We start from the raw sequence: 25009 nt of genomic DNA on the forward strand, positions 1-25009 counted from the left end.
TAGGGCTGGGCCAGACCGAAGCCAGGAGCTGAGAACCCAGTGTGGGTTTCCTATGTGAGTGGCAGGAACCCAACCTCCAGAGTCAACATCCACGGCCACCTTGTGCGTGCTCCCGGGAAGCTGGAATGGAGAGTGGAGCTGGGACTCCAATCCAGGCGCTTTGGTGTGGGACGCAGGCAACCTGCGTGAGCTCTTAACTGCTGCACCAAACACCTCCCCCAGATGTTTTCTTATTCTGCAATATGGGAGGGTGACAGAAGAGGAAAGAAACAAACAATAAGGAAAAGAAAGAGGAGCTTACTGACCATTGTGGAACAGGCTTGCATTTTTTTTTTTTTTTGACAGGCAGAGTGGACAGTGAGAGAGAGAGACAGAGAGAAAGGTCTTCCTTTTCCATTGGTTCACCCCCCAGTGGCCGCCGCGACCAGCGTGCTGTGGCCGGCGCACTGTGCTGATCTGACCAGGAGCCAGGTGCTTCTCCTGGTCTCCCATGGGGTGCAGGGCCCAAGCACTTGGGCCATCCTCCACTGCACTCCTGGGCCACAGCAGAGAGCTGGACTGGAAGAGGGGCAACCGGGACAGAATCTGGCACCCCGACCGGGACTAGAACCCGGGATGCTGGCACCGCAGGCGGAGGATTAGCCTGTTGAGCTGCAGCGCTGGCCAGGCTTGCATTTTAAACACAGATTTTGAAATGAAACTTTTTAGATGTTTAAAAAAAAAAAAGTTAAGCAGAACTAGATTTTGGTATGAGTAATTTTTTATCTTCTACCCCCAAATTTTAATACATGGAAATTGTGGAGAATAAATAAATAAATCTTTAAAAAAAAACCAACAACTCTTTACCTATTGCTTTAGAAAGCTGCAGTGGGAGACCTCATTCGTTTTGCCAGGATGCTGTCATCTACTTTTGTTGAGCAACATCTTACAGCTTTTGAAGTACTGCTTTGGGGAGCTTTTAAAGCCACATGCTTTGCCGGTAGGGGCAAGGCCGAGACACCTGGCATGGGTCGGGTGAAAGATGAGAAGCAGAAGTGCCTTGTGCCCTGGTGGATCACAGCTCTGACCCCGGTCTCAGCCCAGGGCCGGAGGGTGTCTGTAGCCTGCAGAGCTGATGCTGTGCACGTTTTGCCCGATGCTTCGAGGTCTCCGAGTTAGCAGCTGCATTCTGTCCTAGCCCGGCCATGTTTCACACAGCGCACTTCGGCACCATGCTGGGGCTCCAGGCGTCCCTCACGACACTAACATGCATCTGGTGCTTGGCTTCCCTCGCAGTGCTGGCCAGGAGAGCTGTGCAGGAGTACATCATCACGTCGATCAAGGAAGTGCTGAGGCTTCGCTTCAACCGCGCTGTGGAGCTGAAGGTGAGCGGGAAGGTGGGCTCTCGAGCCCGAGGCGGCACCGCTTGTGTGATGCCCTAAACCCCTTTGCCTCCCTTGATTGACACTGAAGGACTTGGATTCAGGTTTAAGTGAGATTTCAGAATGAGCACCTAGGCAGCTTTGGGTGTTCACTGAGACAGAGGTGGGTTTCCAAATCTTTTATGCTGGTCCCCAGGCTGGTGCCCCCAACCCATAAGCTCAGAGAGGCTCGCTGGTGTAGACCAGTGGCGCTCTGAGCCAGAGCCATGGTGGCTGTGGGGCGTGTGCAGTGGGCGCTCTGAACTGAGCGCGCTGTAAGTGTAACATACACACCAGGCATCAAAGTGTAGTGAGAAGGAGGAATGGAAAAATCTCATTGATGGCTTTTTTATTGATGACGTGTTGAAAGGGTGTTTCAGATATATTGGATTAAGCAAAATGTATTTAAAAGTAAGTTCACCTGTTCTTATTTTTTGTGGCTGTTAGAAGTTTTAAAATCACATATATGGCTCCTTTCAGATTTATTTTGGACGGTGCTGCTCACAAATGCTTAGTTAACACAGCCAACACCTTGCGTTCCCTGTAACTCATTGTTACGCTGTCCCTCTTGTTTGACGCTCTTGTCATTCTGTGCTGCTTTTGAGAAGGTTGGCCAACTGTGACAGGGATAAATAAAGTGAAATTTTGATGATCTGGGAAGCACTGTCCTGTCTCTTGAAACCACTGATTTATAGATTTTTCACTTTGTTATTTTTCTATCCGACGCAGCTTGTTTGAGTTTGAAATGCCTGTTTTTATCTGCCAGGTTTATGACCTGTTCTCCGACTTCACCTTTCTGGTCACATCCGGTCCTTTTGTGTACACGGCGATATCCGTCATAAACGTCCTCACCAACAGCAAACTCGTGCGTGACCAGGCCCCGCTCATCCTGGCTGTGAGGCCGTCTTTCCTCGTGCCAGAGCCCCGGTTCCAAGTGCAGACAGGTGAGACCACAGAGCACGGTGGTTTGAAGTTGCAAGTAGGGTTCCATTCTGGTTTTTCTATCTGTTAAAAAATTGAAAGAGGATTAGAGGATTAGTTTTTGCACATTAAAAACATAAGTTTTTTTTTTTTTGTTTTTGTTTTTGTTTTTTTTTTTTTTGAGAGGCAAAGATACAGAGAGCAAGGCAGAGACACAGAGAGAGCTTCCATGTGCTGGTTCGCTCTGCAGTTGGCTGCAGTGGCTGTGGCGGTGCCAGGCCAAAGCCGAGAGTCTGGAGCTTCTTCCAGGTCTCCTATGTGGGTCCAAGTGCAGGAGCCCGAGCCCTTGGGCCACCTTCCGCTGCTTTCCCAGGAGCAGTAGCAGGGAGTGGGTTGGGAAGTGGAGCAGCTGGGACACGAACTGGCGCTCATACAGGATGCTTTGATCCAGTACACCACGCTAAGGCCTTGCTAGGTGTGTGTTCATGTGCACACACACCCGTGTGTGCGTTGTCATCTCCCAGAAAAGCCAACAGTGACTCCCTCGTGTCGGGTTTGCCCTTTTCTTGTGGAAATTTTCAAGTGTGCGCAGAAGCAGAGCAGCTGCAGGCCCCCCTGTGCCCCTGGCTCTGGTGGAGCAGGTGTCCGTGTCTTGCCCTGGGTCCCTCACCAGTGTTATCAGGGCTCAGGCCCACTTCAGGATGCCAGATGCATTTCACCATCAGTGCTGAGCACCTGTGTTTGGGATGTTCCATCCGTCGCATCCTAGGTGTTGCTCCACGTGAGGGGCACTGCTCCTTCACACTGCAGGCGTTCTGGGGCAGGATTGGCGAACCGCATTCCCACGAGGCACCTGGCGTACTGAGCACAGCCGGGCTCACCCAGGGGCTGCTCGCTGCCCTCCCTCCCCCACCCTCTCATGGGACTTTGGTTGCCGTCCTTCCAGTTCTTCAGTTTGTGCCGCCAAACGTCGACATCGGCTTCTGCAACTTCACCCAGCAGATCGAGAGGGGCTTGGTGACAGCGCTCTTGGAAGTGAGGAGACACCACCAGGGGCCACAGAACCTCACGGTGCAGGTGAGACCGTCATGGCGTGCAGGGACAGCAGGGTGCTGAGCCCTTAAAGGGGAAGTGACTTCACCGTGGAGGAAGCCCAGTTCACCGGGGTCGGGCGGAGCTCCTTCCGCGGCATCCAGTCTGCACAGCAAGAGTGGCTGAGTGTCTGGGGGCAGTGCAGAGAAGCTGGTGAGCAGAAGAGAGATGGTGGCGCGGGAGATTCACGGATGTTCTCAGAAGGAATGGAAGCGACCCGAGCGTCCCATGGGAAGTGCCCAAGAGTCCATGGCACAGCAGGGGATGCAGGCTTCACTGTGACCGTGGAAGGGCAGCTCTGTCTGTCCAGGGGCCGGCTTTGCATCCGTTGTGACCGTGGAAGGGCAGCTCTGTCTGTCCAGGGGCCAGCTTTGCATCCGTTGTGACCGTGGAAGGGCAGCTCTGTCCAGGGGCCGGCTTTGCATCCGTTGTGACCGTGGAAGGGCAGCTCTGTCCAGGGGCCGGCTTTCCATCTGTTGCGCAGAAACTGGCAGTCGATACCCTTGATTTCCTTTTCCCTCCGTATTTGTTGCTCCATCTTCATGAAATGATTCTGCCACTCCTGGGTTCACCTTCCTCACTCCGTCTTATTTCTTCCTACTTTCCAACCCTTTTAGAGGTTCCCCGTCTGTGCAGTTTTCTCCACTGTGTCTTCCGAGTCGTCACATGTCCAGCCGTGGCCCTGGTGTGGCTCATCCCTCCGTGGGATTGATCTTCCGCCATCATTTCCCCTACTGTTTGTCGCTCCTTTTCTCACGGCGTCTTGTGACGATGCAGGATGATCATTCTCAAGCCTTTGAGGATGTGAATTGGAATTTCCATTCCCCAGTTGTCTCGGTTTTCTGTGTGGCTGTTGTTCTGGGTGTTGATCTTGGTTCCTTGGTCTTTCAGTGCTGTTGGTCCTCTATGAATGCCCGGGGGCCGTCGGGAAGAAGCAGGGCGCTGGTCTGGGTAGTGGGTGCTGCGCTTGGCTTCAGCCGGGAGTCTGTTTCCATGCCAGCCCCGTGTCCGGCTGGAGAACTCATTGGAGCCCTGGGCACGGGACAGCATGTGTGGTCAGAGGCGCGTGTGGTCAGAGGCGGGCGGGCGGAGCCCCCTGCCCACGTGTGGAGAAGGAGGGTGAGCGCTCAGCCCGTTTGTCATGGCCAAGCTGCTTCCCCTGTTCCCCTGCATCTTGGCCTCTGTGTGCCCTGGAGCGTGCCAGTTACGGCAGCCCCTGCCCACCTCCCTGCCCACGCCCAGACCCACAATGGGGCTCTCAGTGCTCCCAGCCAGGGCGTGCCCACTCCCCTGGGAGCAGTTCTTTGGGCTATTCTGGGGGAGGGTGTGGCGGCTGCCAGCACCTCCACGCTGGCCCGGGCTGTGGCCGGCAGAAAGGAAAGAGGAGGAAGGCAGTTGACTCAGCTTTTGGCACTGGGTGTTACTTAATTATACTGACCCGCACCGTGGCGCCTGGCCCGGCGCCATGGGGAGGACGGCTCTTAGCTGTGCTGTGTGCACTGCTGGTGGACGCTTGGGTCCTGGTTCCCCCAGTTCTGGTCTGTGTCCGTGTGATTCGCGCCTTGTGATGCTGGGCAGAGCGTCTGGTTTCCTCCCTTCTCATGCTGGTGCTGATTCCCCGTCATTGGGCGTTGTGAATTCAGTGGGACTCGGGGTGGGACAGAGAGCCTGAAGGGCTGCACATGCACCTGCCCAGTCCATCACGCCCATGCAAAACAGGGTCGGCAAGCCGAGGGTTGAGTCTTGCCAGAGTGAACCAGCTCAGAAAGCCGGTTGCTCTTCTTCCTTTAAAACAAAAGCCTGGTGAGGAGGGTGGGAGCTGGGCTCTGGGGACGCTGAGTGCCGTCACGCTGCTGACTTCGCTCTTTCAGATCCTGAACGTCACTGTCACTGCTTCCCGGGCGGCTCCCCGGCGGGGCCCGGTCCACATCATCTTTGGCGTCCGGGGCGCGCAGGGGTTTCTGAATGGGTCGGAGGTGAGCGAGCTGCTCAGGAACCTGAGCGTGGTGGAGTTCAGCTTCTACCTGGGCTACCCGGTGCTGCAGATCGCAGAGCGTGAGTACGGGGACGCGGCCGTGCCGGGCTTGCTGTAGAATGAATGATGCGAGGACTGTTTCTCAGAGCGGTTTTGGGCCCACGGGGACTATGGCGGGAGGAGTAAGGATTTCCCACGTGCCCCCGCCCCGCCCCAGCACACAGCCTCCCCCACGTCACTGCCCTTCCTCAGAGCCGTTACTGGCTGCCACTGGTGGACCTGTGCTGACGCCGTCCCCCGGGGTCACCGTCGGTGTCGGGGGCTCTGCGGGTGTGGACAGTTGTGGAGTGACAGTGACAGTCTCACCCCGAGCGTCCTCTTGTTTCCAGTGAAATCTGTTCCCAAGCCTAGAGTATAATCAGACTTCAGCCAGGAAGGGCCTACAGACCCTCCGTACACACCGTGCCTTGCCTTACCATTCTCTGGAGAATAAAGGGGGTGTTTTAAAAACCGCGCCAGCCCTGCAAGAGCCAGAACTGTGGGACAGAGAGCAGGCCCGTGGCTGTCAGAGGGTGGGAGCAGGGAGGTTGTTGGAGAAATAGTGGCAGAGGCAGGTGCCGGTGCTGTGGTGCAGTGGGTTAAGCTGGGGCTTGTGACACCAGCATCCTGCATGGGTGCTGGTTCAAGTCCCAGCTGCTCCACTTCTGATCCAGCTCCCTGCTATGGCCTGGGAGGACAGTGGAGGATGGCCCAAGTCCTGGGGCCCCTGCACCCACGTGGGAGACCCAGATGGTTTTCCAGGTTTGTGACTTAGCCCTGGCTCAGCCATGGAGGTTGTGGCCATTTGGGGAGTGAACCAGCAGGTGGAAGATTCTCTCTCTCACCTCCTCTCTTTCTCTCTCTCTGTGTCTCTCCCTCTTTCTCTGTCACTCTGCCTTTTAAATAAATAACTCTTAAACAAAAAGATGGCAAAGGCAGTGTGGGCCTTCCAATCCATCCTTGTCTCCTGCAGAGGTGAAAGCACTAAATGGAGACAGAATTGTTTAGCAATACACTCACATGTGAGCGTGGCCCACCCCACAGAGTGGTCCAAGGGCTGCCCACGAGTGTGAGAGCGAGAACACGAGAACTGTATGTCTAAGCATGGTCATGACGGAGAAAGGGAGAAGATGAGAGTGCCATCGCCCTCCCTCGCCACCACTTTTTTTTTTTTTTAATAAATTACTTTTTCATTCTATCTGTTCACAAACTTTTAAAAAAGGATTGATTGATTGGGGGGTATCTTCCACCCACTGTTTTACTTCCCAAATGGTCATAGCAAAGCCAGGATCTCCATTCTGGTCTCCCATATGGGTGTCAGGGGCCCAGCACTTGGGCCATCTTCTGCTGCTTTCACAGGTGCATTAGCAGGGAGCTGGATCGGAAGTGGAGCAGCCGGGACTTGACCTGGTGCTCACGTGGGATGCCAGCATCGCAGGCTAGGGGCTTAACCTGCTGCATCACAACACCAGCCCCATCCAGTTCTTCCTGTGAGGTAGGTGCCTTAATCAGATACACAAGTGGGGTGGCATCTTAGGATGAGACAGGTGCATCGTGGGTAGGTGGGCACATCAAGCTGACAGAGAGACAGGTGTTACTTTGCGGGGCACAGCGTTCCAGCTCATCTGAACTCTGGCTGTGCAAACACCGCGTCGAGATGGGGGAGATGAAGCTGCTGTGTCCTCATTATGTGGTGCTTGTGTGGTTGTGCATTTATCAGAACCCGTAAAACTGGGCCAAAAAGTAGATTTCAGTCTATAAACTTGTAAAAATAAGAATAAAGGAAAGCAAACCTTTGTTCCTGGCTGAAGCATCACATTCGCAGTGCAGGAAGGGGTTGGAGGGAGAAGGCTTGTCTCGAAAATCAGATTCCAGAGTTCAATCGGGCAAAAAAACCAAGAAATTCTTCAAAATGGAGCAGCCAAATGGCCCGATGATTCTTACTGCATTTCAGCCGTTACTGAAGTACGAAAGTAGGCGGGCACAAGATTGTTATTGACAAATAGCGACTTTCAGTTACACCCCCCACACGTGTGGCTGAAACGGTGAGTATGCTGGGTGTGAGGTGCAGGCCGGCCGTCTGCAGGGAACGCCAGGGCTGCCGGCGCCCGCCTCTGGACAAGGATGCTGAGAGGAAGACTTGGGGCAACCCCAGCCCCCAGCAGTGTGCTCAGAGGAGGACTTGGGGTGGCCCCATGGCCCCCCAGCTTTGTGCTCAGAGGAGGACTTGGGGCGACCGCATGGCACCCCAGCTGTGTGCTCAGAGGAGGACTTGGGGTGGCCCCATGGCCCCAGTGTGTTCAGAGGAGGACTTGGGGCGGCCCCATGGCCCCCAGCTGTGTGCTCAGAGGAGGACGTGGGGCGGCCCCACGGTCCCCCAGCTGTGTGCTCAGAGGAGGACTTGGGGCGGCCCCACGGCCCCCCAGCTGTGTGCTCAGTGGCTGTGCACATCCCCGTGTCCACACTAGCCTGGCCTCTGCTCTTCCTCGTGTAGAGCTCCACAGGGCAGCGCGTGGTGACCCCTGGCGTTCCCCACCGCGAGGGGACCCCGGTGCTCCCCGCCACGCCGAGCTCGCCTTTCTGACAGCTGCAGACGCGTTTCTCATGGATTTTTCTCCTTCCCTCGCTCTCTCTCCCAGCCTTCCAGTACCCACAGCTCAACTTATCCCAGCTGCTGAAGTCTTCCTGGGTCAGAACAGGTAGGTCTGCGTCATGGCCGGGAGCCACAGCGCGAGGGGACGCCTGGCACCTTCCGCTCTTCCCTAAATTCAGGGCCGAATGTGCCTTACGTTCTTGGCAGAGTGAACGAGAAAGGGTCACGTGTGGCTGTGGGAGGGGTGGCACCCGGAGGGTCGACCTCCTTTAAGTTCACGCGTCAAGGCCCGAGCCCAGTCTCACAGGAGCTCGGGACAGGAGAGGCCCAGAAGCAGGGGTCTTGTCTTTTTTCTGAAAGTATCCTTTGTTTAGTTTAGGGCGGACAAGCGTACTTAGGGTTTCGGCTTCAGAGGAGGCCTGTCTCACCTGGTGACGGTCTGACAGCTACCTGTGACCTCATCGGCGAGCCCGCATGCAGACTGCACAGGGCCTGGTGGTGCGCAGTGCGCAGTGCTCGCCATTCCCGGGGCCCCGTGTCCCGCGGTCTGCCGGCTCCCGCGGTGCCCCTGTAAAGGCCCCACGTCGTTGCGGGGGTTGTCGGCCCCATTTTCTGGGTCATCTTCCTGGTGGTTCGGAGACTTGCCCAGTCTGTCTGACGTGCTGCACGCGCCGATTGTCTGTTCAGTTAATCCTGTGGGAAGCAGATAGCCAAGACGGGCAGGTACCCCGTTCTGAGGTTGGTTTGTGAGTGCAGGCCTTAAGCTAGGAACTCGGGCTGTTTCCAGATGTTTTGAGATACGTGCAGACCAGAGGCCGGGGCTGGGTGGTTGCTCTGTGCGGCAAAGCTCGCAGCCGAGTTCCTGGGACCTGGGGCCTCCGGCCGGCGTGACACTTCGGGCTGGGGCTGGGGACAAGGCTGGAGATCACTTCTGGGCTCTGCCCGAGCCGTTCACGTGTGCTTGCCCCCTTTAAACGTCTCCCCTCGGGGCACGGGCGGTTTCTGGTGATGCTGTGTTAATCTCTCACACACCCCTGTCTCCCGCGGACCTGCTCTGGACGCTGTGTTCCCTCTCGATTCTAGTCCTCCTGGGCGTCGTGGAGAAGCAGCTCCAGAACGACGTGTTTCCGGCCGAGATGGAGCGCAAGCTGGCGCAGCTGCTCGGGGAGGTTTCCAGCCGGAGGCGCGTGTGGAGACGGGCCACCGTCGCTGCGGGGAACAGCGTGGTGCAGGTACTCCAGCTCCCGGGAGGCCCCGCCCCTCACTGCCGCCCCGGATCCTGCCCTGTGTGTGCGGAGGAGCAATGGGGCACCTTGGGGTTTCCACCGCTGCTGATTTAGCAGCAACTGGGAGTGGCCGCGCGGCAGTTTGGCTGAGGTCTAGCCCAGGGCGTGGGTTGTCCTTAGCAAGTGTTCACTAGCGGTGGACCTGGGAGTGCAGCGGCAGAACTGTGCTACCGGGCACTCGTACTGCTGCATGCTCTTGTTTTCCAAAGAGTATTTATTTTTTAAGATTTATTTATTTGAGAGTCAGAGTTAGAGGTGTCTTACTTCCACTGGTTCACTCCCCAAATGGCGGCAACAGCCAGAGCTGGGCCAATCTGGAGCCAGGAGCCAGGAGCTTCCTCCGGGTCTCCCACGCGGGTGCAGGGGCCCAAGGACTTGGGCCTTCCACTGCTTTCCCAGGCCACAGCAGAGAGCTGGATCCAGAGAGGAGCAGCCGGGACGAGAACCGGTGCCCATATGGATGCCCGCTCAGGCGGAGGCTTAGCTTGCTGCGACACAGCGCTGGCCCACTAAGTAGTATTTTAATTACGGAAATGTAGAGTGTTGTTGATAGCGTCGTAGAGGTGAGGCATTCAGCGGTTGAGACACGAAGCCATGGCAGAGAGAGGGCCATTTCCTGCCCCCGTTCAGCAGCTCATCCTCTCTGCCTCCTGCCAACCTGCCCGTTTCAGATTACCCCAGATCTTCTTTGCTTTGCTAAACTGGCAGGCGGGTTACAAAAGACAGATTTGCGTGAATGGGAAAGTGACCCACTTTTAAAATGAGGATTTTTCCCTTAGAAGCTGCTGGCTTGCAGGGCTAGGAAAATGGCAGTTCAGAAACAGGAAACCAGGGCAAAGCTCTGAGCTGTGGGGCGGGGCTGGCTGCTGGGGTGGGGAGGTGGGTGGTGCAGGGCATTAGAGACAAAGGGGGAAGGCGCTGGACGGTGAGAGGACGCAGCGCTGCCGGGAGTTGGCCTCGTCCTCCTCGGCAGGTCCTCTAGGTTTCCCTGGTGTCAGCATTGCCCTCTCTTCCCCTCCTGGGAACGTGGTTCTCAGGCTCTGAGATACTCCTGGTTCCTTTGCCAGATGCAGTGAATTTAGAGATGAAAAAAGAATGGAAATTGAGAGTGATCATTAAATAAGTGAAAACAAAGGGTGAGAATTGAAACGGATTGTAACAAGTTTGCTTTGATAGCCCCTGGCGTCAGGAGTTCAAGGTGTGGGTTGGTTTGTTCATGCACACAGAACAGCTACAGAGCACCAGGAAATAGTGCTACAGTGGAGACCCAGGCTTCTCAAAAAAGGCAGGAGTGTCGCAAACGCAGAAGTTAGGGAACCTGCCTAGGCTTGGGGTGCCATCTGACACAGCAGTTAGGGAACCTGCCCAGGCTCGGGGTGCCATCTGACACAGCAGTTAGGGAACCTGCCCAGGCTCGGGGTGCCATCTGACACAGCAGTTAGGGAACCTGCCAAGGCTCGGGGTGCCATCTGACACAGCAGTTAGGGAACCTGCCCAGGCTCGGGGTGCCATCTGACACAGCAGTTAGGGAACCTGCCCAGGCTCGGGGTGCCATCTGACACAGAAGTTAGGGAACCTGCCCAGGCTCGGGGTGCCATCTGACACAGAAGTTAGGGAAGCTGCCCCAGGCTCGGGGTGCCATCTGACACAGAAGTTAGGGAACCTGCCCAGGCTCGGGGTGCCATCTGACACAGAAGTTAGGGAACCTGCCCAGGCTTGGGGTGCCATCTGACACAGAAGTTAGGGAAGCTGCCCCAGGCTCGGGGTGCCATCTGACACAGAAGTTAGGGAACCTGCCCAGGCTCGGGGTGCCATCTGACAGGGCCCTCACAAGCCAGGCTGCGCTGCCTTCCCGCTGAGGGTGGCCAGCGGCGAAGCTGTGGACAAGGCTCTGTGTTTGGCAGTGCTTGTCATCAAGTTTAATTGTGTTCAAAACAAGCTTTTAATGTCTAGCGGTTGGGGAATACGTGACTTGGAATTTGTCATATGTTGGAATTTCAACCATTATTGTTATTTTTTTAAAGATTTAGTTTATTTATTTGAAAGAGTTACAGAGAGAGGTAGAGACAGAGAGATCTTCCATCCACTGGTTCACTCCCCAGTTGGCCGCAGTGGCCGGAGCTGTGCTGATCCGAAGCCAGGAGCCAGGAGCTTCTTCCAGGTCTCCCATGCAGGTGCAGGGGCCCACGGACCTGGGCCATCTTCTTCTGCTTTCCCAGGCCACAGCAGAGAGCAGGATTGGAAGTGGAGCAGCCAGGACTTGAACCTGCGCCCATGGGGATCCCTGCGCTGCAGGCCAGGCTTTAACCTGCTGCGCCGCAGCGCCGGCCCCACCATTATTGTTTTCAATTATTGATACAGAAAAATGCTGGAGATTTGAATTAGTGATGCAGAAAAATGCTGAAGATTTGAATTAGTGATACAGAAAAATGCTGGAAGCTGCAGAAGTGTACATGCAGTGTAACCAGAACATTAACTATAGAATTTGTGGGCAAACAAAGGGCGGCAGGAAACGTGCCAAATGTGGCCGTTTTCTTTAATTGGTTTAAATTCAGGCGATTTTCATTATTGTTTATACATTTTTACATGTGTTTTTCAAAATTTATCCAATGGGGCTTCTCCATATAGTGCACATATGATTTTAATCAGAAAATAATTTGAAAAATGCAGCTGGGGGACTGGCCCTGGGGTGCGGCAGGTGTCACAGTGTGTCACTGCCGGCATCGCCTGCATCCCATGTCAGGACACCGGCTCCAGTCCCAGCTCCCTGCTAATGCACCTGAGAAAGCAGTGGGAGATGGCCCAAGTGCCTGGGCCTCTGCCACCCGTGTGGGAGATCCTGACGGAGATCTGGGCTCCTGGTTTCCAACCTGGTCCAGCCCTGGCCATTGTGGCATTTGGGAAGTAAACTCGTGGATGGAAGATCTCTCTCTCTGTTTCTCTCTGTCACTCTGCCTTTCAATTAAGTAAATAAATACATAAATAAATCTTGGGAAAGTGAAACTGAAATGTTAGCCAAGGTGCCGACTGCACAGTCGTGTGGCTGTTTGGATTCTGGACACAAGTAGGTTTTACTGTTGGGTTTCAGGCCGGACGGACTTGTGAAGTCTTTCATCGCAGTGGGTATCACTGGCTACTCAGATGGGGATTTCTGTAGGAGGAAAGCATTCAGTGATACAAAGGTGCACGGGTAGAGTTCCGGTACATGGAGCCTGCTTGCTTTCCAGTAGCCCTGAGAATTCCATTCTGAACGCACATGGAAGTTAGACCCTGTACAGCCTCGAGTGGGGACCGGGAGCAGGTGGCAAAGGACAGGACAAACGAGCCTTTGGGTGGGATGAAGCAGGAAGAATGTTCTGGGGGGTGGAGGGTGGTGAAAGTTGGGACCTGGGCTGTTCAGGGGCTTTGGCCGTGATGTGGAGGGAGGAGTTCAGGGGGAGATCGTCGAGTTGCTGGTTTGCCCGAGTTCTCCTGTGGTGTGGGAGGAGTCTGGCACCTGTGCCTAGAGCACAGGGTGGGGCTGCAAGTCCCAACACACGGGCAGGGAAGTCGAGACCACAAGTTCACTTTGTGTGCATTTATAAGGGGCTCAGGGTTGCTTCTGAATCGTTTCTCAGGACATCAGTCTAGGGTTTTGCTGGTGTCTAAATGGTTGGGACGTTCTCAAGAGACATAACAACAAAATAAGATGCTGTCTTGAGAAACGCTCTGATCCAACAAGTCTTCTGGATTCTGAAGTACTAACGTGAGAGGGCTTCCCTGTGACACCAGAGAGAGAAGTTCTGCAATGAGTCTGTTTGTTTAGGGTGCCCCTGCGGCACACATGGTCGTGTCACACTGGGCAGCACGAGGAGGAGTCAGGTGCTGGGTAGAGGTAGGGGTGCCGCTACCATCCCCCGATGCGCTCCAGGCCGAGGACTTACCCGGCCCGCGGGTCAGCGGAGCAGAGATGAGAGGATGGCTGTAGGCCTCCTGGTCCCAGCCCCATATTCTGTGGTCTGCTTGTCCACGTGCAGCAGGCACAGAGGGCCTGTCGTTGTAACTGTCTGTGTTCCTAGATGACTCTGTGGTCCCGAACGGGGTTGGGAGCCTGGCCTGAGGGCTGGGACAAATCCCGCGCAGCCCAGGCAGGAGGGGGGTGCCCCGGGGAGGGGTGTCTCAGTGCCGTGGCGCGTTGTCTTCCAGGTGGTCAACGTGTCCCGGCTGGAGGGGGACGACGACCCTGTGCAGCTCATCTACTTCGTGGAGGACCAGGATGGAGAGAGGCTCAGTGCCGTCAGGTCTTCAGACCTCATTAACAAGATCGATCTGCAGAGAGCAGCCATCATCTTGGGTTACCGAATTCAAGGCGCCATTGCCCAGCGTGAGTGTGCGATGCTGGCGTCCTGTGCGTGAGCTCTGAGTGGAAAGCGGTGTGACGGGTGTGGAGGGACACGTGTGAAGCCCTTGTCATGGAGTGGAGTGGCACTTCCTGTAAGATGCCCGTCGTTCAGACCCGTTGTTCCTTGGATTTCAGTTGCTCGTAGATGCGGCTTTTGCCTGTTTTTCCCACCCAGCGTTTTGTGTCCGTGGTGTTGGTACCTTACTTGGGGTTTGAGACCTCACCCCTACTCCTGGACGTTTCTGTTTTTAGCCTGCGTGTATTTATTCCAGAATCTCCCATGTCGCACTCAGTGAGTCACACAGGAAGCCGGGAGGTACACTCTGGTTTGTTGGCTTCCCCCGGGGTCTTTGGCACAAAGAAGCCCTTGATCCTTACCCGTAGCAGCCCTGTTTCCCTCCCAGCCTGTCGGCTCACTGCTCCACCATTTAGAAAAAGGTATTTGATGGTTCTTTGTTATTGTTGGAAGGCCCCGGCCCCTGCCCTCTGCCAGGGACTGGTCTCGGTGCCTTTTTTTTTTTCCAACTTGCAGATTTGGGGAAATGTATTTAAAATCAAGGAAAAGGAAGGGCATGGGCGAGTATGTTTCTCTAAATAGACCTTTATGAATCAGAGGTTTTAACGGGGGTGTTTTCTCCTTTCTGAAGAGCCTTCCTTGTAAGAGCACAGTGACACTCGCTCCCAGCCACGCAGGGATAAACAAGTGTTGGGAAGAAATCCAGCATCTGGCATTAAAAACTCTTTGCAAAAAGAGAGATCTATGGGAGACGGGGTAGTTTGAAAAAGCGAGCCGAGCAGTGGCGTTGAAGCCGTCCTCGGCAGAGGAAGGGGCCCTCGTCCCTGAGACACACAGGGTGCGGACGATGGGTGGCGCTCTCCATCGAGTGGGAGACAGCGGCAGCGTGGGAGCAGACTCCCTCTGCAGCTCCTGTCGCTGTTTGGAGAGTGGGCGCGCACCAGCGCAGGGGAGGAAGCCACTCCCGCGCGTGCTGACGCCTCCCCCTGGAGTGACGTTCTGACTGCATTCACCCTGAGCACTCGACATTTCAACAAGGTCGATTGCAACAGTATCTGGGTACCTTCACACCCCCTCCCTCCTGGTCCCTCCCCCTCTCTTTGCTCAGCTGCACACTTGCACACTGGAAACCACACGGGCAACAATCCTGGGGCTCCGGGGTTGGTGGTAGATGGGAGCCCCAGCAGCACCAGGGCCAGTCCCAGGCCTTGGGGACCCCAGAGATCGGTCTGTCTCGGCTGGGCTGTCCTTGGTTAGAGTGCAGAAGAGATTGTACATTTCTCTCAGCTCCTCGGTTTGATGCTGTCACTGTGTCTATCCTGTCAGTTTTTATGCAAAATTAGCTATGTGTATAAACTATGTTCAGAGCAAAGTTAAAAATACCAGATTTTTTTTTTTTTTAACATTTTGCTACCTTTCCCCACGTCTCAGGAATCTGTGCTCGAATTTGGGCCTTTTCCATAGTGCGTTTGATTCCGAATGCGTAATCCCTGTTTTGTCACACCCTCGGGGTTCTCAACCCAAATAAAAACCCGCACCAAGAAGCTTTGTTGGTGTTCCCTCTTTGAGCAGGTGCATTTGATCCCACGGCAGGTAATGCCCCTCACAGGGTGTGAGAGAGCTTAACTCTTCAGCCCTGCCCGGGAGTGCGATTACTGGAGTGAGATTACAAGACGTGTCATGAGCAGAGGAGCGGTGTGTCAGGGTGATGCGATGCATCTCCATAGTAAGAGGCATTTTAAATGCATAAGACGTGCATTGTGCCATTTGCAAAGCAAAGATAACAAAAGAGTTTAGACCAGGGAGAGATGAGTTCTTCTGAAGTGGCCTTCAAGGGTGAGGAGGTGGGCAGAGGGGAGAGGACATCTGGCTTCGTGGAGCTCCTGACCAGGCCCTGAGCGTGAGAAGCGTTGAGCCGTGTAGGGCGAGCACAGAGCACACAGGCAGCAGGGGTGGCAGAGCGCTCAGGACGACCTTGCCAAGCCCGGGGAGGTGAGGACCGAGGCAGGTGGGGAGGGCCGCCCGTAGCGTGGGGCCTGGCGGGTTTGCTGCAATGCAGCCTGGGAATCACAGCAAGCAGCTCAAGTACAGCACCTGAATCCAGGGTCGCACTGCGGGTCGAGGGAGGCAGCCAGGAGAGCAAGTGAAGACTGAGAGCTGTTTCCAAAGCCACAGTGGAGCCTCGTCGGGAAAAACGTGAAGCTCATCTTTATTGTTGCCGTTGTGCTGAAATACATACAACGGACATTCCCGTCTCAGCCGTTAAATTGTCCGGTTCGGTGGCGTTCGGTGGATTCACAGCGCCGACAGTCTCACGCTGTCTGTTCCCAGATCTTTCTCATTTCTCAAACAGAAGCCCCATTCAGCAGCACTCCCCGTCCCCCGTGCCCCTGGCCCCGGCCGCCACGGCTCTACTGTCTGTCTCTATGGATCTGCCTGTTCTGGGGACCGCCTGTGAGCGGCCCATACACCATTTGTTCTTTTGTGTCTGGCCCCTTTCACTTAGCGTGATGTCTCTCCTCCCGGAGTGGCGCCTGTCGGAGCCCTCCCCCCGCCCATGGCAGCGGAGGGATTTTCCATCGTGCGGGCACACCGCGTTTTGTCTCTCCTGTCACCTGTTGATGGATGCCTGGGTGGTTTCGGTCTTCTGGCTGTGCGGCTGTTGCTGCCAGGAGTGCTGACGTCTGTGTGCCCTGCTGACGGGGAACAGCCCGGAGCGGTTGTGCTCGTGCTGTGTCTCGGCATCCGCTTCCCTTCGATGACGGCACTGGTACAGTAAAACTTACTGAGCGACGCGTTCACTTGGTAACTTTGCCTTCCCCCAACTCCAAGGGACTTGGTCCGCTTGTCTGATCTTGCGTCCCCTCTTTAGAACTGTGTCTGGCACACTCGATCCTTGGGTGTGTTTGTGGGGTAACCAGAGAAAGTTTGAGTCCTGAGGGGCAGGGGACAGGCTTCTTCCCACGAAGCACCCGACTGGAACCGGCGCCCTCCTGAGATCTGGGGGCCTTGCTGTGCTGCCCGCCCCGGTCGTGACTGTTCCAGAGGCGCAGCTGCCTTTCCCTTCGCTTCTAAGACAGCCACGGGGTACGAAGCGTCGGGTATGGGGCGCCCTGCAGTGAGAATTTAGGGGCAAGACAGTAAGCAGACTGGGACCAGTCCAGCAGGCGTGGATTCAGCCGCGTGTCTTTGGGCCGGCCGTGTGTCACTGTGGTCCCTCATGTCCACGTCTACAGGTCCACGTTGTGTGTGTTTGCTCGCTCACGTTTCCTGTAGTCATGAGGGGACAGCCTGGAGAGCCGAGTCTTGCCGAGGAAGGCACGAGTTACTAACAGGCCTTCATCCCCACCTGCAGCTGTGGACAGGGTGAAGAGGCCGTCGGCGGAGTCGCAGAGCAACAACCTGTGGGTCATTGTGGGCGTGGTCATCCCAGTGCTGGTGGTCATGGTGATCGTCACCATCCTCTACTGGAAACTCTGCCGCACGGACAAGCTGGACTTCCAGCCCGACACCGTCGCCAACATCCAGCAGCGGCAGAAGGTGAGGACCGGCCCCAGCACTGGCGCAGCACCCGGGCGAGCGGGCGTGGGAGGGGTGCGGCTGCTGATGCTGAGAGATGGGGGGGGGATTTCCTGAGGCCTGGGGCGGGGTCGCCGGTGTCCCCCAGCATGTGTTCTGAGCTCTGCTGGGGGCTTAGTCCAGGGAGGGCCAGCCGGGAGGTGGCCAGAGGCTTTCAGAGAGCAGGGGCCGAGGGAGGCTGTCCCCTCCCGTGCTCTGTCTGGCCTCTGACACGCACAGCTCTGTCGGGTCACTCCCTCAAGTTGTCTCCCCACTTACCCACTTGGGCAAGACCACCTTGTCATTAAAAACCATGGTCCACGCCTTGGACATCTTGATGGAAGATAGTGAATGGACCGTGATTGCCAGTCTTTGTCTTTGAGTCGGAGCGCTGAGGGCTCGTGGGCGGGTTTGTAGGTGACGAGCACTTCCGGTGCGGCTCCCTGAGAGCAGAGTGCTGCAGAACTCCAGGCGTCTCTGTTGGCTCCTCCGCCCCCGCCGCACTCTGCAGCCTGGGGTTGCGCCTGCACCTCCTTTGACACCCACTTTTTTTTTTTTTTTTTTAGCAACTCGTTCTCTTCATGTGTCTTTCCAAAGCATTCAACTCAGTTTTCTTTCTTTCTTTTTTTTTTTTTAAATCAAAACAGCAATTCTCTTTTTGCACGTACGTTCCAACGGTTTCTGGAATAGTTGACCGGCACACGGGGTTCCCGAGCTCAGAAGTTGATTTCTGGCCGGCATCTGGCCTGCCCGGTGTGAGCAACGCCTTGCCCATGTCCTAGAGAAAGCGCCCACTGCAGACACTTAGCTCAGGGTGTGGCCCCAGGGTGGACGCAGCAGTCAGCCTGCTGTGTTTGTGAGCGTGCACTCTGTGGGCCTGCGAAGGCTTGAGAAGCCCAAGCAAGCAAAAGGCAAAAGAAAACCACTTCGTATATATGGGAGAAAAAAGGCAAAAGACCAAGGAGTAAGGATTACCCTAGGAACCTGTAATTTCATTCTGGTTGTCCTGGTAGAACATCCTGTGTTTGACAAACCTGCTGCTAAATGAACAAGTTCTTAAAAATGTGTCTCCTGTGAAAGGATTATTGTTTCTTCTTATGGATTAACCAAACAATACAAAATCTTGATTAAATTGCAACCTTATGGCTACCAGGTATATGATAGACACATTTTATGCATTAATGTTATATTTATTATCCATCTGCATTTATTATTTACGTAGTTGCTAGGTGGTTTCATTGTTGTTGTTTTATACTAATGAATGGCATGGAAAAACACCCTGGCAGAGAGGACTTGACTCGCTGAATGATTCATAGTGTAAATTTCATGGTAATAAGATCAGCAGTTGTTTGGGGAGTGATTTCGTTCTGGTGAGAGTGTGGCTCCCGTGAGATCTAACTGTGGAGATGGCTCTGGATTGAGGATTTTTGCGGTCTGCATTTCCCAACAGAAGCACATCCATTATCAGTCACTCCAGTAAACTTCCAAGGGTGGGTGGAAAACAGGATGTTCCCCGAGCCGTCTCCTCTCATGGTCACTTCCAAGATGGCTTCGCACCGTGGCCCAGTGAGGCACGAGCAGCCTCCGGCCTTGCGAGCTCCCGTCGCCGCCCGCCCGTGTGTTCAGGGTGTGTCCTGGCAGAGCCTTCGGCCAGTGGATTCTGTGGGGGAACAGCTGGCTCCTGACAGTGCCAGATGGGGCCTGGGAGGACGTTGCCAGTGTTCCCCAGGCCCCGTCTTGCTTTGAGGGGGCCATGGTCCACCGTGTAGCTCTGGCCGTGTGTTGGGGACAGCAAAACGATGCTCTTCCTTGAGTTTAAAAACTGACCTGCCTGTCTTCCCTGGTGGCCTGGCGAGAGCGAGGGCCACCAGCCGGGCGCTGCCGCTGCTCCGTCTCCTCCTCGTGTGGCTCTGTCTTCGCCCTGCCCTGCTGGTCCTGCCCGTGGCGCCGCCTCACCAGCAGTCTCCCAGGTCCGTCAGCAAATCCCAGAGCTGAGGACATCTGGAAAGGATAAATCTGTGGGCCCCAAACCAGCCCCCCGCCCCCTCTTCAGATGGTCTAGGAGTACATGAGGTCAAACATGGCCCCAGGAGAGCGCCTTCTGTCGCGCTTTGAGGCAGGGCCTGTCTTCCTAGAATAGACAAGACATCTTATAGATAATAGACAAGACTTCCTAGAATAGACAAGAGCCCGCATTTTTGTCTGAATTCTCTCAACTGGGGTCCAAAGTCATCGCTTGTCGCGTTACCTAAGCAGCTCCAGTCCGGGTCCTCTTCATGAATGGCAGTGGCTGGGGGCCCCGGCCCACGGGGCAGTGGAAAGGCTGGCACCGCGGGCAGCCGGAGGGAGCCGCCGCAGGCCCTGGACCTTCAGTCTCCAAACACCGAGCTTTTGCTCTGAGGCAGGCGGCCAGGCCCAGTCACCTCCGCCCCCGAGGGCTCTCGCCAGGGACAGGATGGGTCCTCCACACGCTGGCCGGGCAGCTATGTCATGGGAACTTGGAGAGGGTGGGTGCCTGCACCCTCTGAGAACAGGTGGGAAGGTGGGGGAGATGGCACCGACCGGTCCCACGGTGACGGTGAGGAGCCCAGGAAGGGAGGAGAGGCACAGCCAACACGCAGGCGGCAGAGGGCCGGGCTCTGGGAGGCTGTCAGGCCACGAAAGGGACGGGAAGTTTCGTTGTAGGCAATGCGGTAGGCAGCCATCAGAGGGTTTCAGGAGGGAGCAGAGCACTTGGAGACATTCCATCTGCGGGGACCGCTTGGGGAGCCGTGTGGACGGGGCAGTGGACAGGAGCTCCGGGAGCATGTCCTCCATCCTGGCCAAGTCCTGCTCACCCCTGAGGTCGCTGTCTGACCCCACAAGGATCCCCCTGAAGTCCAGTGTAGGAGCACAGCCACTGTGGCCCGGAGCGGGCAGCACCGGGGAGTCCTGCCGGGGTCCCCGTGCCGTGAGTGCCCAAGACACTCATGCTCCGTGCGCGATTGCTCGTTTTCATTCAGGCGCCTTTGGAATTTGCTCAGCGGCTTCCGTGGTCATCTTCCCTGCTCCTTCACGGGGGCTCAGGCCGGCCCCGGGGCTGGGGACTTTGCCTCTGTTATATTTACGCTTTGAAACGCGTGGGGCGTCTGTCCCGTGGCTTAGCTGAGCTCCGCCAGGCCTCCGGTGCGGTGGGGCACAGGCAGGGCAGCCTGTCCCCTCCATGCTGCATTAAAGGAGGCCTTGCGCAGCAGCCGCCCCGTTCAGAAATCAGCGGGTGCCTGACACGAGTCCTGGAGGCTCGGGTTCATCTCGCGCCTCTTCTGTGGAGTGCGGATGGAGACCGCTCCTGCGCGTGGACACCACAGATGCTGTGCCGACCGGACTCGGCTCTGGATTCTTCTGAAAAGAATTGGGCCAACTCCGAAATGTGGTCTGGAGCGTAGCAATGCTGCTACGGGGCAGGGATGCAGGGGCTCCCTCTGAGTCTCCCGCCGTCTGTAGCTGGCTTTTGTGCCGCCCCTGAGTGCCGCTGAGTAGCCCACTGCTGTTGCTAGGAAGGTGGTGACTCACCTCGCCTGTAGGTGGCAGGATCCAGCTTGATGTATTTAAAGATGTTAGGAAACAGATGGACAGCAAGTCAGCAGGACTTACATTTCATTTATTACATACACGCTTTTCACGCCTTTTAAGATTTATTTGTTTATTTGAAAGGCAGAGTGGCAGATTTTCCATCTGCTGGTTTACTCCCCAAATGGCTGCAGCAGGCTCCCGCCGCTGAAGCCCGGAGCCTGCAACTCCATCTGGGTCTCCCTCGCAGGTGGCGGGAACTGAAGCACTCGCGCCATCACCCGCTGCTTCTCAGGTGCGATGAGCAGGGAGGAGGCCTGGAAGTGGAGCAGTGGGGCCTCGAACCAGTGCCCACATGGGACGTGGCTGTGGCTTAACCCCTGGCACCACAGCACCGGCCCCCACATGCCCTGTCCTTGGTTCCGCACACACCGTGTGTCACACCCTGGGCTGACGTACAATCTGCCGGGCCCCGGTTCGTTTCCATGGCTGTGTGCGATGCTTCTGCCGCCCGTCCGGCCCTGCAGCTGTAATGATGCCGTCCTCGTCGTTCGCCTGGTGCTGTGGCTTCGGTGCAGTGTGCTCACCTGAGCTTTTCTGCCGCTTGCTGGGTGAGGCCTGGGGGTTTGCCAGGGCCCGGACTGGCTGTGCAGACGGCTCTCCAGGGACGGCTGCCGAGCACCTCGGGGCCCTTTGCTTGGAGGACGCAGTCTGCAGCTTCTCCTTCAGCTCGTGCGAGTCACCCCCTTGCAGACTGCACCGGCTACACCACAGGAGGATTTCACCACCTTTGTTGAGTGATGGTGGTGATGGCTGAATGACTGTTGGTTAAATCTCTTTTTAAAAAATTTTTTAAAAAATTTATTTATTTTACAGTAGAGTTAGAGACAGACACAAAGGTCTTCCTTCCGTTGGTTCACTCCCCAAATGGCCGCTACGGCCGGCATGCTGTGGCTGGCCGATCCTAAGCCAGGAGCCAGGTGCTTCCTCCTGGTCTCCCATGCGGGTGCAGGGCCCAAGCACCTGGGCCATCCTCCACTGCCTTCCTGGGCCACAGCAGAGAGCTGGACTGGAAGAGAAGCAGCCGGGACTAGAATCCGGCGCCCATATGGGATGCCAGCACTGCAGGCAGAGGATTAACCAAATGAGCCATGGCGCCGGCCCCTGGTTGAATCTCTTACTCTCACTTGCAGATGTTTTGTTCATGGAGCTAAAATGAGGTGCAACTGAGGTTACCAACAAGCTTAGACACTGGCGGTTGCTGGTGTTAGGGTTTTTAGTATCAGCTGTGAATAATATGTGAAATCTCACTTTTCTCAGCTATCTTAAAGAGGCTTGACCAATAGGTACTTGAGAGTTATATAAGAAGATTTATAATTTAAGGTGAAATTAATATTTATTTCATAGATTTTGATATAAAATTAGCATCTGAGAGAGATCCCATTATAATCACATGGAATGGATTTTGACTCTAGCTTGCCTGCATTTCTGTCTACCCATTTTTAAATTTTAAAAATTTATTTTTTCAAACATAAAGTGAAAAAACACAAAATAAAAAATATTTTTTATTTTATTTGAAAGCTAGAGAGATGGGGGAAGAGTGAGACAAAGAGGTCAGTCTTGATCTGTCTGCTGGTTCACTCTCCAAATACAATAGCCAGGGCTGGGCCAGGCCAAAGCCAGGAGCGTGAACTCTATCCGGGTCTCCCCTGTGGGTGTCAGGGACGCACCTAAAGCCATCATTTGCTACCTCCCAGGGTATACATTAGCAGGAAGCTGGATCTGAAACAGGAGCCGGGATTCGAACCAGGCACTCTGATAGCGGGAGGCCAGCGGCTGCACCAACTGCCTGCCCCTTTTAGATACTTTCCAGTGTGCAGTGAAATCTTTGTGGAAATTTGCAGCAGAAGAGGAGAGTGCATTGGACTGGTCGAATGCGATTTGTGAAGCACACTGGTGATGGCTGTTAACTGTGTTAGCGTAGAATCCGAACCTGTGGTGACGTAGGTGTCTAATGAGTGCCTGAGGACAATGAAGACAAGAGGGTCGTGAGGGGCAGTGAGCTGCACTTGCGTTCACAGGACCTGAACACAGGCCCACAGGCCTGCCCAGTGCTCATTTTTCATAGTTTTCTATTTTAATTTTTAATCAGTTTTTAGCAGATTGGGTGTGATTTGTAGATCCAGTTCTTTTATTTTTTTTTAACTTTTATTTAATGAATATAGATTTCCAAAGTACAGCTTATGGATAGATCCAGTTCTAAGAACATAATGGTACCCCTCTTCCCTCCTTCCCTTCCTCCCTCCCTCCCACTCTCGTTCCTTCTCCCTTTCTCTCTTTTTTAGTTTTTTTGTGCTATCTTAGTTTTTGAGGTGTCATATTTTAAAATTACATTACAGTAAAAAGGCTTAATACGTAACTGTATAAGAAGTTTAACAAGTGAAAACAAAAGACTCAAGTTTAGTAGGAATATAGACAATGGCTGTAAACAATAATTGAATGGAAAAATGACCGTTTCACCCATATACAGTAAATTTTAATGTAATCACAGATCATTAAAACCATAGTTGTATAACATTCTTAACCATTGGTTTGACAAAGGCATAGAACAAAGTTCTACAAAACTGTATTTGCAGCAATACTGGTGCGCACAGACATTTCTGTTTTTGTAAATGTGATGTGGTGTTTGTCTTTCTGTGCCCAGCTTATCTCACTCAGCATGAGTCCTCCAGCTGGGTCCATTGTGCTGCAAATGGTGGAATTTCATTCTTTATAGCTGATACCACGATTTCTCTATCCATTCGTCTGATGACAGACGCCTTGGTTAGTTCCACATCATGGCTGCTGTGCCCAGTGCTGCTGTGAACATGGGGTGCAGGTGTCTCTGTAGTTGTGTCAAGTCTTTGGGTGTACTCCCAGTGGTGGGATGCTGGATTACGTGGCACGTCTGCTGCTAGTTCTGTAAGCAATCGCCAGGCTGTTTTCCACAGTGGCTGCACTACTTTGCATTCCCACCAACGGTGGGTAAGTGCTCCCCTCGCTCCACGTCCTTGCCCGTGTGTTACTGTCTGTCACAAAGGGATTCCAGCCCTGCTGACAGGGGTGGGGAGGTATCTCCTTGTGGATTTGGCTTGCATTTCCCTGATGGCTAGTGGTGTTGAACGTTGTTTCATGTATCTGCTGGTCATTTGTATTTTTTCTTTTGAGAACTGTCGATTGGAGTCCTTTGCCTGTTTCTCAATTGAATTTGTTGTTTGCTTGTTGTTGAGTTTTTTAAGTTGCTGATATATTCGGGATATTAATCCTTTGTCAGGTGATTTGCAAATTTTTTCCCATCCTGTTGGATGTGTGTTCACTCTATCAGCTCTGACTTTGATGTGGTCCCGTTTGTTTAGTTTTGCGTTTGTTTCCTGTGCATTGGGGGTCTCCTCTGAGAAGTCACCCCTACACCAATGTGTTGGAGTTTGAGCAGCTTCATAGTCTCAGGTCCTAAATTTAGGTCTTTGAGTCATCTGGAGTTGATTTTTGTTAAGGTGAGAGGTACGGATCTAACTTCATTCTTCTACATATATACACCCAGTTTTGCCAGCACCTTCTGTTGAATGGATTACCCTACTCCACTGTATGGTCTGAGCTCTTTTGTCAAAAATCAGTTGGCCGTCTGTATGTGGATTAATTTCTGGGCTCTCTATTCTGTTCCATTGATCTATGTATTAATGTTTTTGCCAGTACCAAGCTGTTTCAATTACTATAGCTTTGTTGTATGCTTTGGAATCAGGTATTGTGATGCCTCCAGCTTGGCTTTTCTTGCTCAGGATCGCTTTGACTATTCTGGGTCTTTTCTGATTCCATATGAGTTTTAGGATTTTTTGTGCTATCTATAAAGCATACCATTGGCATTCTGATAGGGGTTGCATTGAATTTGTACATTGCTCTAGATGGCATAGACATTTCAATGATATTGTTTCTTCTGAACCATGAACAAGGAATAGCTTCCCATTTTGTGTGTCCTTGATGATTTCTTTCATCAATGTTTGATAATTTTCGTCGTAGAGATCTTTCAGTCTTTGGTTAAGTTTATTCCTGAATATTTGATTTGTGTGTGTGTGTGGCTGTTGTGAATGGGATTTCTTTTTCTGTGAGTTCATCATTAGCATACAAAAAGCTATTATTTTTGTATGCTTATTTTGTAACCTGCA

The 25009-nt window shown here is 54.2% G+C and overlaps 1 protein-coding gene across 2 annotated transcripts in view; it reads left to right on the forward strand.

Moving 5' to 3' along the window:
• Positions 1 to 25009, forward strand: part of KIAA1549 (KIAA1549 ortholog) — a 150082-nt gene that overhangs the window by 70342 nt on the left and 54731 nt on the right. For both annotated transcript variants that reach the window (XR_011387521.1, XM_070071444.1), the window contains exons 3-10: positions 1276 to 1364; positions 2167 to 2344; positions 3268 to 3398; positions 5285 to 5468; positions 8067 to 8126; positions 9104 to 9252; positions 13492 to 13669; positions 17059 to 17243. Coding sequence is in view for 1 of the 2 variants with exons in the window: in XM_070071444.1 (XP_069927545.1) it covers positions 1276 to 1364; positions 2167 to 2344; positions 3268 to 3398; positions 5285 to 5468; positions 8067 to 8126; positions 9104 to 9252; positions 13492 to 13669; positions 17059 to 17243 (1154 nt within the window). In the remaining variant the exon portion in view is untranslated. The remainder of the gene's footprint in view (positions 1 to 1275; positions 1365 to 2166; positions 2345 to 3267; positions 3399 to 5284; positions 5469 to 8066; positions 8127 to 9103; positions 9253 to 13491; positions 13670 to 17058; positions 17244 to 25009) is intronic.

This window comes from Oryctolagus cuniculus, chromosome 3 (assembly GCF_964237555.1).
Source record: "Oryctolagus cuniculus chromosome 3, mOryCun1.1, whole genome shotgun sequence".
In the NCBI taxonomy this organism is placed as follows: domain Eukaryota; kingdom Metazoa; phylum Chordata; class Mammalia; order Lagomorpha; family Leporidae; genus Oryctolagus; species Oryctolagus cuniculus.